This window comes from Pleurodeles waltl, chromosome 6 (assembly GCF_031143425.1).
Source record: "Pleurodeles waltl isolate 20211129_DDA chromosome 6, aPleWal1.hap1.20221129, whole genome shotgun sequence".
Lineage (NCBI taxonomy): Eukaryota > Metazoa > Chordata > Amphibia > Caudata > Salamandridae > Pleurodeles > Pleurodeles waltl.
In genome coordinates, this window is record NC_090445.1 from 460,037,973 (window position 1) to 460,051,614 (window position 13,642).

The following is a 13,642-nucleotide window of genomic DNA, read 5'->3' on the forward strand; positions in this document are numbered from 1 at the left end:
CAACAGCAAGGAGTTCGAGGAGTTTCTAGCAGGACTCAACATCAAACATCAAAAAACACACCTTTGTGACCTCAAGCCAACAGTGTCATATAGCAATTTATGGGACCCCTGGAACAGGTGATTCAACATGCATCAATAGAGGGACTTGATCTGAATCAAGAGTTATGCCAAACCCTATGTGCTTACCGGTCAACCCCTCTTTCTACTACATTCAAGAGTCCTGCCACTCTGATGATCGGGAGAGCCATGAGAACCAGACTATCACAGTGGAACCCCTGCGTGAACCTTACATGATGATGCTGTTCATGCTACTAACACTGCTCGAAGTTGAAGACACACGCCGACCAACGTCATCAAACTCAAGAAGTCGAGTTCAAGGAAAGGTGATTTGGTTCTCGTCAAACAAAAGTGAAAGCAAAAGACAAATCCTCCATTTGATTTTTAATCTTTAAAGGTTGTGACACAAAAGGGACATATGATAACAGGGCAGCGTCCAACAAAATCCATCAAAAGGGACTCATCCCACTTTAGGCATCTGCTATTCCATCATCAGTCCCTGTGATTCAAAGGAAACTGCCCCATGTGTAGGATCTGATCAAACATTAGACCCTGTACCCCTGGGGACTGCCCCGGGTACAGCTCAACTACCTTATACCACATGGTCTGTCCAAACTGTATGAACACCTAGACGACTGATCGAAGAAATGTAATGTTGCTATCTATTTGTGTCTTTGTTTGAGGTTTTTTTATTTAACAAGCAGGAAGATGTAGTGTCTTATAACGGTTAGCGTTAGGACCCCGTGTCTAGGGGCGGGCTAATGAAGGGCATTATGTAATTAATCTGGGAGGTGTCAGGGTGTGCTCTTTAATGGTTATTGGGATATTGAGAGCTCAGTTACATGTTGTATGCTGATGAGTAAAGATCTTAACTACGAGCTCCGTGTGTAGTGTGTAATTGTGCCTGCTAAAGGGCTGGGGAGAATGCAACACCTCCATTCCATCCCAGTCCCACTGGCTGCCACACAAAACTAATGGGAGTGCCCTCTCTTAATTATTGCAAAAAGAAAAACAATGGATTAAACCCAGATCTTTGTGACTGGGAGTGAATGTTTGCATTGTTCAGCATTCTGTCCATCATCTGTTCTTTTTGCTTTTGTCGCCCTAAGTGGGAAGTACATGCCCAGACCGGAGTCCCATGCTCACTGCTCCACTGGATTTATGTTAGCCTGGCTGATGAAGTGCGATACCTTGAATCCGGTCTCAGAATGCTTGTTACCAGCCCAGGGAGGACCTGGTTTGGCAGTTTGGGCTTAACTGTTCCCATTGGGAACAGGGTCAAGACTTGCATATGTCTGAGTCAAAAAATACAATTGATTAAACCCAGATCTTTGTGACTGGGGTGAATGGTTGCATTGTTCAGCATTCCGTCCATCATCTGTTCTTTTTGCTTTTGTTGCCCTGAGTGGGAAGGGTATGCCGAGATGTGGGTCTTGTGCTCACTGCACCACTGGATTCAAGCTATCCTGGCTGATGAAGGGTGATGCCCTGAAACCGGTCCTAGGATGCTTGTTTCTGATCCAGGGAGGAACTGGCTTTGCAATTTGGGCTGGACTGTTCCCATGGGGAACAGGGTCAAGACTGATTTGCATATGGCTGAGTCCAAACTGAGGTGGCGTGGTTGGCAAAAAAACAATGGATTAAACCCAGATCTTTGTGACTGGAGGTTGAATGTTTGAATTGCTTGGTATTCCGTCCATCATCTGTTTTTTTTTGTTTCAATCATTCAATCAAGGATTTGTAAAGTGCAGCTAATCACCCATACGGTCTCAAGGCGCTAGGGCTTTTGTTGCACTACGTGGGAAGAGTATGCCCAGACGTTGGCCCCGTGCTCATTGCACCACTAGATTCAAGTTAGCCTTTCAGATTAAGGGTGATACCCTGAAACTGGTCCCAGGATGCTTGTTTCCAGGCCAGGGAGGACCTGGATTGGCACTTTTGGGCTGGACTGTTCCCTTGGGAACAGGGTCATGACTGATTTGCATATGTCTGAGTCCAAACTAGGGTGGCGTAGTGGGCAAAACAATTATGGCTTAAACCCAGATCTTTGTGTCTGGGGGTGAATTTTTGCATTATTCAGCATTCTGTCCATCATCTGTTCTTTATGCTTTTGTCACCCTAAGCAGGCAAGGCATGCCCAGACATGGGTCCTGTGTGCACTGCAACACTGGATTCGAGCTAGCCTGGCTGATGAAGGGTGATACCCTAAAACCGGTCCCAGGATGCTTGTTTCTAGTCCAGAGAGGACCTGGCTTGGCAGTTCAGGCTGGACTGTTCCCTTGGGGAACAGGGTCAAGACTGATTTGCATATGGCTGAGTTCAAACTTGGGCGGCATGGTGGGCAAAAAGCAATGGACTAAGCCCAGATCTTTGTGACTGCAGGTGAATGTTTACATTGTTCAGCTTTCCATCCATAATATGTTCTTTTGTTTTTTGCTGAATTATAGCACACAGAAGGTTCTAGCTCCTACCACCTTTTCTTCTATACACCCCAATTCTTCTTGAATATGTCCATCTCAACTTTTCTATCAGGCTGAGACTTTCTGCGTCATGTAATATTTAACCACTTCCTCCTATCTGATACCTACTCACAATGTTTCAAATAAACTCTAGCCATCCTACTTGCTCAAATTTGCAATTTTAGCACAGTTCACTTAACCCATTGCTCATTTAACTGGTTACTCCCCACCAAGCATCTAACTTCTTTTCTGTCTTCTGGAAACCTGACATGCTATGCGACTCCATCATTCTGTTCAACGCTCTTCATGAACTACTTATTGTGTGAACTATTGTACAATTCTTTAAGGATACCAAGAATGTCTTTTACTCTATCATACTCTATCTATTACTGTCATCCCCAACAACCTCTATCCACACACCTCCCCTGCTGGGCATGTTTGCTTTCTTTAGCTGGGTATAGAACAATGACTGTTGTGAAATTTCAGGCTCAAGGACTCGCCCACCTTTAAATCACAATCTCACAGACCTTCTACTCCACAAGTGGGAATCTAACACACATTGCCCCTTTTTGATTTAATCAAATACCCAGAAGGAGAGTTTATGTGTTGGTGACCCAACTTCAAAGGACACTGCTCTAGACACCATGAGACTAGGTCTACGAAGAGGTTCAGGAGTTAGGATCGGGATTTCTTTTTTCCTAAATCTTTCATATATGTAGGTTTGTCACACATTAAACACAATACTCCATGTCTGAGCTTTGTTCTTGTGGATATCAAAACTGCTTATGTTTAAACCGGACCTGCCACCTTCCAAACAAAGCTCACTGTGAGAGAAGGAAATCTAGAGAGGCAGGGCTTATGGACAGGTGATGGGCCTTGATCCCATTACCTCCCTAGCTATGAAAGTGCTTCTTTGGTGGCATAGACAATTGCAGGAGGGGTGGGGCTCTGTGCAGGTCACTGCCCATGAGCCACTATAACCCCTCTAAAAAAGACAATCCAAGTTTTCAAAGGCTGCCGCTGATGTCCTGGTAAGATTGCAAAACTGAAATTGACTTTAGCTGTGCTTATCTTCCACACCAGGAGAGTTGGAAATGTTCAAGAGTTTTCAACTCACATTGTCTGCCATCATTGTGACAAAGGCTCCTCACCAGGTGATCATTTGAAAGGAGCTGATGTCATATAACACATAGTGGAGTGTGAGAGCTAGCAGGTCTGTTAAATGTTGGATTGCAAATAAAAACGCCCCCTCATTATTATTCATGAAAGGGATAACATCTTTATTAAGTACACCAAGCCCATCCTTTATAGACTCTCTCAGCTGCCGCAGCAGTCTGTTTGATGTGCCCAGCACGCTCCGATGGTCACAGTTTGAACAGCAGTGGACGTCGTCGTTTTGTTCTGATACTACCAAGCAAAGGACTCACAAAATAAACAGGAAAGGTGAGAAGAAAACTGATTTATGGGGGTTAGGTTTGTTTTTCAAAGACATTCAGCAACAGTATCGTATTCTTTTAGATGGGTGGTTCTGCTCCCTTTAGCCTATCCTGTGCTTGCCTTGACATTTTTGGAGCAATGTGTACAAAATGTCAAATGAAAGGGAAAACATGCACCGCAGTTCTGAGTGAAACTCTGGAATGGCACACTACATTGCTGCACAGACCGCTTACAGCCAGTGCCTAATTTAGCTGGTGGTTGCAGGTGGGACCTATCAGTGCTCAATTTTGCGGACCGACGCTTATTTTTCATTAAAAGACCTTGACCCAAAGTAAGAGAGAGAAAAACACAAAATGGGTACAGAAAGGGGGGGGGGGACATAAAAAAGTGACAAAGAGTGAAAGCGTGGATGACATTTTTTTTAAAACAATTGAGAGAAAAATGTAGGGCTTGTCTGATGATGAATGAAAGAAGACTGGGAACTAATAAAGACTACGCAGACTAAGCATTTGCCAAAACTCATACTCGGCCGCACTGGACACTGGCTTCTGAGAAATGTTTGACCACCGGCACTTATTATTTTACAAATTAAGTCCTGCTTACAGGATATGCAGCTCTACTTCCAGCTGCGCAAATGGTGCCCTTCAACCATGTGCTGTAGGTGGGAGGATAAGCGCACTAATCAGGGTTCCTCGTCAGGAGAGGCGGTTGCAGGGGTAGCAGATGCAGACAAATGTTACAGGGATCCAAGTGAGGTGGTCATCAGACACAGGGAATGTGAACTCTGACCTCGTGTGCCCAGTCTCTTGTTGGGGCAGACTTTCCATAATCTGCATTCATGAAAATAAATATCTATGCTGGATTTTTCTCTCTTACGTCTGTCAGACCCTCATTAAGAAGCTATATTTAATGTACAGTTTCATATAAAATTGTTTAAAAATCAACAACAAGGGACTAACTTTGAGTAATTCCTTCGTTTTTGGTTTCTCTAGAGACCTCGAAAAGAGAAGACCTGGTGCCATGGCGGACGTAATCTTGTGGAGTCGAAGCAAAGCTCAGAGGAAGATTACTCGCAGGGACCATGAAGCTTGATCCTATGGAGTTTAGAAAAACCAAATAAGCACACAGATTACTGTATTTCATAAATTGCTCTTTCCCCACAGCACTTCCAAACCAACACTCATTCTGCACTCAGTCTACCACTGGACAAATCTGTTGATCCGATTTTCACTTCTGCTTCTTTGACGCAACTCCCTTTCACAGCTCCTTAACTTACCTCATCCTAAATACTGGTGTCACCCACCTCCAGTAACAACTACCAGAGCCTCCGAGATGAAAGAACAAGCATGACTCAATACCTGTCCATGCTGAATTAACCCACTTTGTATTGATCCCGTTCTAGCAATCCACACAGCAGGCTTTCTCGCACTAGACACCAGCGATTTCACATATATATAAAACTAATGGTAGTGACCTGAATTTTGCTCTGAATGATGGTGCACAGAAGGCACTAGCTGCTACCTCCTTTTCTTCTATACACTCCGATTAAAGTCATATGTGCCCTGCTTAGCTTTCCCATCTCCCACAGATATTTTCTGTATATTGGAATCCTCTAACTCTTGTGGCCCTTTGTCTGGGCCCTATAGCAAAGTTATGAAGATCCTGCCTCATACCAATATTACTCACTCCCACCTGGTACCATTGCACTACACTAGGATTTAGGTCTGGGTGAAATTAAAATCGCACCTGCTTACTTTCAGGTAATACGTGTTACACTTGTTGCAAGAAATTCATGTAATTACGCCATTACACCACTTTGCAAAATGTGATGCCATAAAGGCAAAATTTTGCAGTGAGTGCACAATATTAACCTGAACGACCTGAACGTGAGCTGCTGGTGGTCACACCACTTGTGCTTTTTGCGCTGTTGTTTTTGTACATCCAAACACATCCTTTTGTCAAAATCGCCATCAGGATGCATTTCTCACTAAAACATAGAGCTGAATGACAAATTTACATTTGCAAATTTAAAAGGAATTTTGCATAATTTATTTCAAATTTCATGTAATTATGGAAAAGCAAATAACATGAATTTCACACACAAGACAACTCAATTTTCTAGCAAATTACAACACTGTATCCCAGCTCCACATCTTCTCCCAACCACTTAAATGTCCGATCATCTGCAACAACTTACTAAATTCTGCATAGCCTGCCTTTTGTGCACTCCTTTCGTAAAGAGCTGTTCTCACACGCTTTTTTTTATCTCTAGCCCCTCGGTTTACCTATATCAGCTCCCTCCTAATCCTCCTATAATTGTTCACAACATTTTACCCTGACACACATTGTCACTTTTTCAGAAATTAGCCACCTTGACATTTTCAACACCATTCACTCAAATTGCTTTTCATTCAGTTGTCTCCTCACCCAAGCATCCATCACCCTTTCCCTCAGCTGAGACTCTGGCATGCTATTTGACATCATCATAATACTGTTGGATGTTCTTAGCCCCCTTCTCCTCAACCAGACAGTAAGCCAAATATCTCATAAACATGTTGGTAATAAGTAAATTGTACTACTTTAAGAACTTCCTAATAGATTTCTTACAATACCTATGTTCCACTTTTTACAGAGTAGTTGACATCCAGACAAATGTTTATCTAATTTAACCACCTCTCTTCTGACACAATGTGATTTGATTGATTGACACAGACAATCTAATCTAATCTAATCTTGTGTGCACGCACAGCGGCCATCTTGAAATGATGTTTCAAAACGTTTACGAAAAAACACTCCAAGATGGCAACCATACATGTGTGAGCACACATGCACAGCAGCCATCTGAAAAAAAAAATAGTATTAGCAAAGCTAATAAATAGTTCTGCACCTGCTTTTGAAAGGAGAAACATACTTGCTTTGCCAATGCTTGTTTCTGAATGCAACTATATTGCATGGAAAATGAGATACCGAAAGAATTTAATTATAGGCACTGATCAAAAAACAAAGAAAGTGCATTAACGGTACCAAGGACCCCACCTTGCTTGGCTGTTGTGTCAGTAGTTCCGAAGGTATTTCTATAATGTGGAAAATGTTTCTCCTCCATGCTGAGAGGGCTTGCAAATGGAGATGTTGCTGTCATTTGACTCGCAAAGACTGATGCTGTTGACACTGCTGAACAAACAGGTGATTAAAGCATCTCATGTACTATTTATTTTATTCAAAGTAGGTGTAATCTTTTCCTGTGGCAAGTTGTTCTATACATTAAGGATAGCATGAATGTCTATGCAGAATATAGTACTCACTCTGCCACTGACATTTCCAACACTCTGAATTCACTGCCCCCCACCCATGCCCTCATTACTCCCGCACATTGCACTTGCTTGCTTTAGTTGAGTATACAACGGGGATTGTCTTGAAATTGCAGACTGAACCCACACTCTCCACTTCCTTTTCATGGCAATTTCACAAACTTTTCATTTTACACCACAAGTTGGAATTTATCATGACTTTCAGAAGCAGAGCATCCCTGTTGGTGCCCAGCTTCATGGAATGTTACTGTAGAAACTGTGACAATAGATATAGGTCAAATCATTGTAGGAAGAGGTTCAGGATATGGGATCTCGCTTTTTTGTTCTAAACCTTTAATACATGTAGGTTTGTGTTGTGTTCTACTTTGGAATATTTATCACGAGGTTTCAGATGAGTGTGCCAGATCTCAACAGTTTCTGCGGGATCTGGAGCAGTCAACGTGTGCTGTCAGTCTACTTCATCCAGTAAACTATTTTTTTATGATTTTGGACTGTTGACTGTGTTATTCAGCTCAGAACAATTTGGTACACTTTCAACAACTTTCTCCAAGTCTAACATTTGATTCTACCAAAAGTGTCTGTCTATGAACATTATATTGTTAATTAAAATGCTCCCACATTCTTAACCAGAAGGGAGTAAACATCTTTATTAAGTAGACTAAGCCCACCTTTAACAGACTCTTCATTAGCTGCTGCAGCTGTCCTTTCAGTTTTTTCAGGCACGCTCTCCACCTAGTGGTGATAGTTGGAACAGCAGCGGACATACACACTTTACTCACACCATCTGACACCAACAAGAGAAGGATTCACATTATGAAAAGCAAAGGTGGGAAGAAAACCAAGTTAGGAGCATCAATCAATCAATCAATCAATCAGGGTTTATTGAGCACGTCTACTCACCCGTAAGGGTCTCAAGGCACTGGGGGCCAGGGGGTTGTAGCTGGGCTGATCGAAGAGTTCTGTGGGGTAATGTGGAAGTTGAGTCTGTTCAGGTAGGCTGGTACGGTGTCATGGAGGGCCTTGTGTGCATGTATGAGGATCTTGGAGGCAATTCTTTTTTCTATTGGAAGTCAGTGAAGTGTTCGCAAGTGTTGAGAGATGTGGCAGTGTCTGGGTGGGTCGAGGACCAGTCTGATGGTGACGTTCTGGATGTTCTGTGGTTTGCGAGTGAGTTTCTTGTTGATCCCGGTGTACAGCACGTTGCCATAGTCCAGTCTGCTGGTGATGAGGGCGTGTGTGACAGTCTTTCTGTGTCCAAGGAGGATACATTTGAAGGTCTTGCATAGGAGGTAGAGGGTGTGGAAGCAGGTGGATCTTAGGTTTGATTTCAGATGAAATTTAGCAACAGTTTGATATTCTTTTAAATCAGTATTGGTGCCCCTTCTAGCCATTCCAGTGCTTATCTGGACAGTTTGCGGTTGATATGTACAAAATGTCATATGAAAGAGAGAACACACAAACCAGATTTAAGATCTCCAAAACCCTCTCAAATGGCACACTGCATTGCTGCACAGTTCCCTGACAGCATGTGCCAGCTTCTCACATGATGTCCATTAAAGCCCTTCAACCATGCAGTGGGAGGGGCAGCAGATAGGAGTGCTATTCAGGTTTTACTCAATTCAGTCTTGCCCTCTTCAAGAGAAGTGGCTGTAGAAGTAATAAATGTGGGCAGTTGTTAAAGAGGTCCAATTGAGTTCGTCATCAGACATAGGGAAAGTGAGCCTGGACCACTTTCTAATGTTAAACAATGAGCAGTCTGTTGTTAGGGAGGGTCATTTCATATATCTACATTTACGGAAATACCTATGTTGGATAGGTGCTATGACTTCTGTTATGCTCTCTTTGTGAAGCTAATTTTTAAGTACAATTTAAATAAAAAACAGTAACATACTTGTCAACCTCTTGAATAACAAATGGAGGTGAATTTGGGAGTTTAAGGGTGTATTCCCACTATGTAAATGGGGAATGAACATGAAAAAAAACAGGTAGTACCTGCTAAATGTGAGTGAGTTGTCAGGTATGAGCAGCAAATATAGTTTCTTTAATATAGTTTATTTAATTTAGTTTCTTTAGAGACCTAGAAAAGAGGTGATCTGTTGCAATTTTGTTTTTTTTTTTGTCCTCATTTCGCCACCCATGCTTTGGTTAAGAGGAAAAAGGCAAAAGCCGAGGCACTTATGGTATGAATCCAGGTGTGCGGTCCACATCACTGCTGGGCCGCCCCACCTGTTCTATATATTGCACTTTTCCCAATCGACTGTCATCGACCAAGTCTTACTGTTTTCTTCGAGACCTGATCATAACCAAAGCAGCACCCAATAAGGTGAGGGGAGATGTAATCATTGGACTTAAATTCCAGGAGGAGGAGACCAAACAAAGAAACCACAAAACATGAATTATATGGGTGAAACTACTCCACATTTGTAAGCTACTGATAAACATTTTGCCAATCCACCCAAAAACTATCTCTTCTAGTAAGAGGACCGCATTGTTCCATTTTACACAATCGATTCGCTGATAATTGCCAATCCTTAACAAGGGGGGGCAATGGATCCACCCATTTACGACATATTTCCCGTCTAGCCAAAAGCATTAATACAAACAACAAGTGCTCCTGTTGTACTGATAATTTCTGGTAATTTGTGCCCGGTTCATAAACCCCAAACACTACCATAAGAAGGTTTATTCTTAAGTTTACATAAAAAATTACATTCAGAATATTTCCTATATCCTTCCAATACTTAGTCAAAATTGAGCATTGCCAAAACATGTGAACATCATCTGCATTGTCTTCCCCACACCGCGGACAATTTTTCTTGAATTTCCCGATAGCTGTTAATCTAGCAGGTGTCCAATAAACCCTATGTAGTGTAAACAAATGGTTTTTCTTCAACCCCGCAGGTTTAGTAGTAAACCATAGTTCTGAACAAGACTTCTGCCACAAAGCTGTAACTTCTAGGGTTGGAAAGATCCTTCCCCATTTCAACAAAGGGAGGGAAGGAGCGTCGTCTACTGATTCCAACAGAGCATGATACCAAAAGGCCACTTCTTTTTTAATAGTTGACTGGTTTAATTTCCCTTCCCTTGAGCTCCTCCCTACTTCTCCTGCTCGTCGAGAATTAACCCAACTAGATAACTGAAGATACTTGAATTTAGAAGTTGTCCCTCTAAAATGCAGACCAGGTTAACAAATCAGAACCTTCTATAATCTGACCCCATCTTCCATCCCGCTAGTTCTCAAAGGAATTGATAGTTTATCGATAAGACATTCAGGAGTACCGGGAGAGTCCCAGATATGAGCAGAACTGCAATAATAAGGTATCCCTAGCACTTTCCGAAGATGAATCCAAACATTACAAGCCTGTCTGGGGAGCTTCAAACGCACCTTCTTGAAGTACTTTGGGTGACCAAATTTATATAAGAAATAATCCGCTCCTTCCTCAAGATATGCCGTCAGAGCTTTCCAGACCAAAGAATACTCTGACTTCTTATTCAATAACATTCTGGTGTTTTTTAGTTGAAAGGCCAGATAGTATCTAAAAAAATCTGGAGATGCAATACCCCCCCACCTTTTCTTTCTACTCATCTTTTTCCAAGAAATCCTCACTCCCTTGGAAGCCCAAACAAACGAGGATAAATCTCCCTGTAATTTTTTAAACCAGCTCCCCTTAAACTCTAGCGGGATTGTGTTAAATAAAAAAGTAAACTTTGGAAGAATACACATCTTCAAAATATTAGATCTTCCAATTATAGAAAGTGGAAGAACAGCCCACGCCTTTAACAGTTTTTTAGTTTCCCTATAAGTTATGTCGAAATTTAACTTAGCTACATCATTTAAATCATTTGCAAACCGAATTCCCAAATATTTGATCTCTTGTTTAATTAAGGGAGAAACATAGGCCAAATTCCAACATATAATTTCAGTTTTTTCTGTATTTATACTATAACCTGAAAATCTACCAAATTGCTCCATCAATCACTAGTGTATAGCATAAGATCGTCCGCATACAACGCTACTTTCTTTTCCCAATCCCCAATCCGAAACAGGGGAATGTCCTTACAAACCCGTAATAAAATTGCCAAAGGTTCAATATATAGATTAAAAAGCAAGGGAGATAAAGGACACCCCTGTCGCGTACCCCGAAAAATCCTAAATTCCTGTGATAACTGACCATTAACCAAGATTCTCGCCGAAGGGCATCTATACAATTCCCTAACAGCCCTAATAAAAGGAGTTCCCAATCCCACTATTTCCAACACGACCCCCAAGAAGGACCAGTTAACACGATCAAAAGCTTTTGCTGCATCGAAAGTCAGAATCGCTAATGGAGCCTTTTTATGTTCTGCTAGGTCTACTGCAGCAAATAACTCGTGAGTTAACTCATAGAGTTGTCTACCCTTCATAAATCCCTTTTGATCCAAGTGAATCAAGTTACCCATAACTTTCCCCAGTCTCCTAGATAAGATCCCTGTATACAGTTTGTAATCCGAATTCAACAAGGAAATCGGTCTGTATGACGAACAAGACATTGAGTCCTTACCAGGTTTTAACAATAAACAAAGTATAGCTTCTCTCCAGGAATTAGGTATCTGTGCCCCTTCTACCAGCATGGAGTTAAATAATTCCAATAAAATCGGAATAAGTTCTTCCCCCAGTACCTTATATAACTCATTAGATAAGTTATCTGCTTTCCCTTTCTTCAAAGCTTTAATGGCATCAGCAAGCTCAACCCCAGTTATCTCCGAATTCAATGCCAGCTTTGCTGATTCATCCAGAACTGGTAGATGCACTTTTTCCAAAAATGTTCTAATCGACTCCTCTGAATTTACCAAACTTTCTGAATACATTTCTTGAAAAAAGGATACAAATGCCCCCTCAATCTCATCTTGCTCCACACAAATTTGATTCGTAAGGTCTGATTTAACCAATAAAATATGCCTTTTAGAGACATCTGACTTAACCTACCAAGCTAACAGTTTACTACAACCTTCTCCATATTCGAAATGTGCATATTGACTACTTTCCCACTTTAACCTATTACGCTTCTCTCAAAAAGAATCTAAGTCAATCCGAACCTTATCCTCTTGGCGTATCAACTCCTCTAGTAATTCTTCCTTCCCTTCCCTTCGTGCATTATGAATTAAAACTTGAAAAGAATTTAAAGATGATTCCATGCCCCCCAACTGCTTCCTTTCTTCGCGACGCTTGTATATTGACAGGCTCACAAGCCTCCCTCTGATATAAGCCTTATAAGCGTCCCAGACATACCATAAATTTGCTGTTCCTCGATTTAAATAGAAAAAATCTCTTGTGTCTTTCTTTAACACCTCTACTATCAAATCATTTGAGAATAAAAAGCGATTGATTGTACTCCTAATACCGTTACTTACGACCCTGATATCCAAGTGTAGTTTTACAGCTGAGTGATCCGAAAGGTGTGCTGGATTGTGAGCTACCTTTATCACCTCTGAACATAAACTCTTATGTAGTAAAAAAAAATCTATTCTGGATCTATGTCCATATTTTTTATTGTGGAATGTGTATCTATCTCCTTCACCCCCTTTCCAGTGCCATATGTCTATCAATCCTAGATCCCGCATAGCTTGCTTCACCTGTCCCCTTGTTTTAGGTGAATTAACCGTACCCCGGGGGGTTGATTTATCAAGAACGGGATCTAACAGTATATTAAAGTCCCCACCTAGTACCACTGGGTACCTAGCTAGAAGTAAAATGTTAAAAAGGTCTTGAAATGGCGTTGGGTCATCTAAATTTGGGCCGTAATAACCTGCAACTGTTACCCAGTAGCCACATACACACACTTCTACCACTACCCATTTACTACCCACTACCCTGGAGTCTACTTGCACCTCTCCTATCTTAAACCTTATAGACTTTTTAAACAGAACTGCCACACCTTTAATCGTGCTAGATTGGAAAGAACATACACTAAATGAGACCCAATTCAGTCGTCTAAGCCAACTCTCCCACTCCTCTCGTTGAAGATGAGTTTCTTGCAGTATAATAATATCCTCCTCAGCCAATCTTAAATATTCAAAAATCTTCCTCCTCCTTTGTAGCACCCTTAGGCCATTAACATTCCAAGAAAGGAATTTTAATCGTAAATTACCATACTTAGTCACTCCCAGAAGGAAAAAAAAGGCTTGAACACAAAACCTCCCCCCTCCTATCTAAGCAAGTTATGAGGACTTTCCTATTTTTATCATTTCCTAACCACCTAACCCAGACCCAACCCCTACACCTAGTGCCACCCTCACCCTCCACCAACACCAACACACACCCAAACCCCCCCCCCCCAAGGGAACCCTCCCTATTTCTCCTAGGATAGCCATCCTGTTATCCTTTATTCGAACTCACCGTCA

At 41.7% G+C, this 13,642-nt stretch overlaps 1 protein-coding gene across 4 annotated transcripts in view; it reads right to left on the reverse strand.

The window, feature by feature from the left end:
- LOC138299898 (polymeric immunoglobulin receptor-like) overlaps positions 1 to 13,642 on the reverse strand; it is a 258,007-nt gene that overhangs the window by 158,804 nt on the left and 85,561 nt on the right. For 2 of the 4 annotated variants that reach the window (XM_069238601.1, XM_069238603.1), the window contains exons 6-7: positions 6,990 to 7,124; positions 4,913 to 5,047 (exon numbers count right to left, since the gene is read on the reverse strand). In XM_069238601.1, coding sequence (XP_069094702.1) covers positions 4,913 to 5,047; positions 6,990 to 7,124 — 270 coding nt within the window. The remainder of the gene's footprint in view (positions 1 to 4,912; positions 5,048 to 6,989; positions 7,125 to 13,642) is intronic. The other 2 variants (XM_069238604.1, XM_069238602.1) reach the window with 1 other exon arrangement.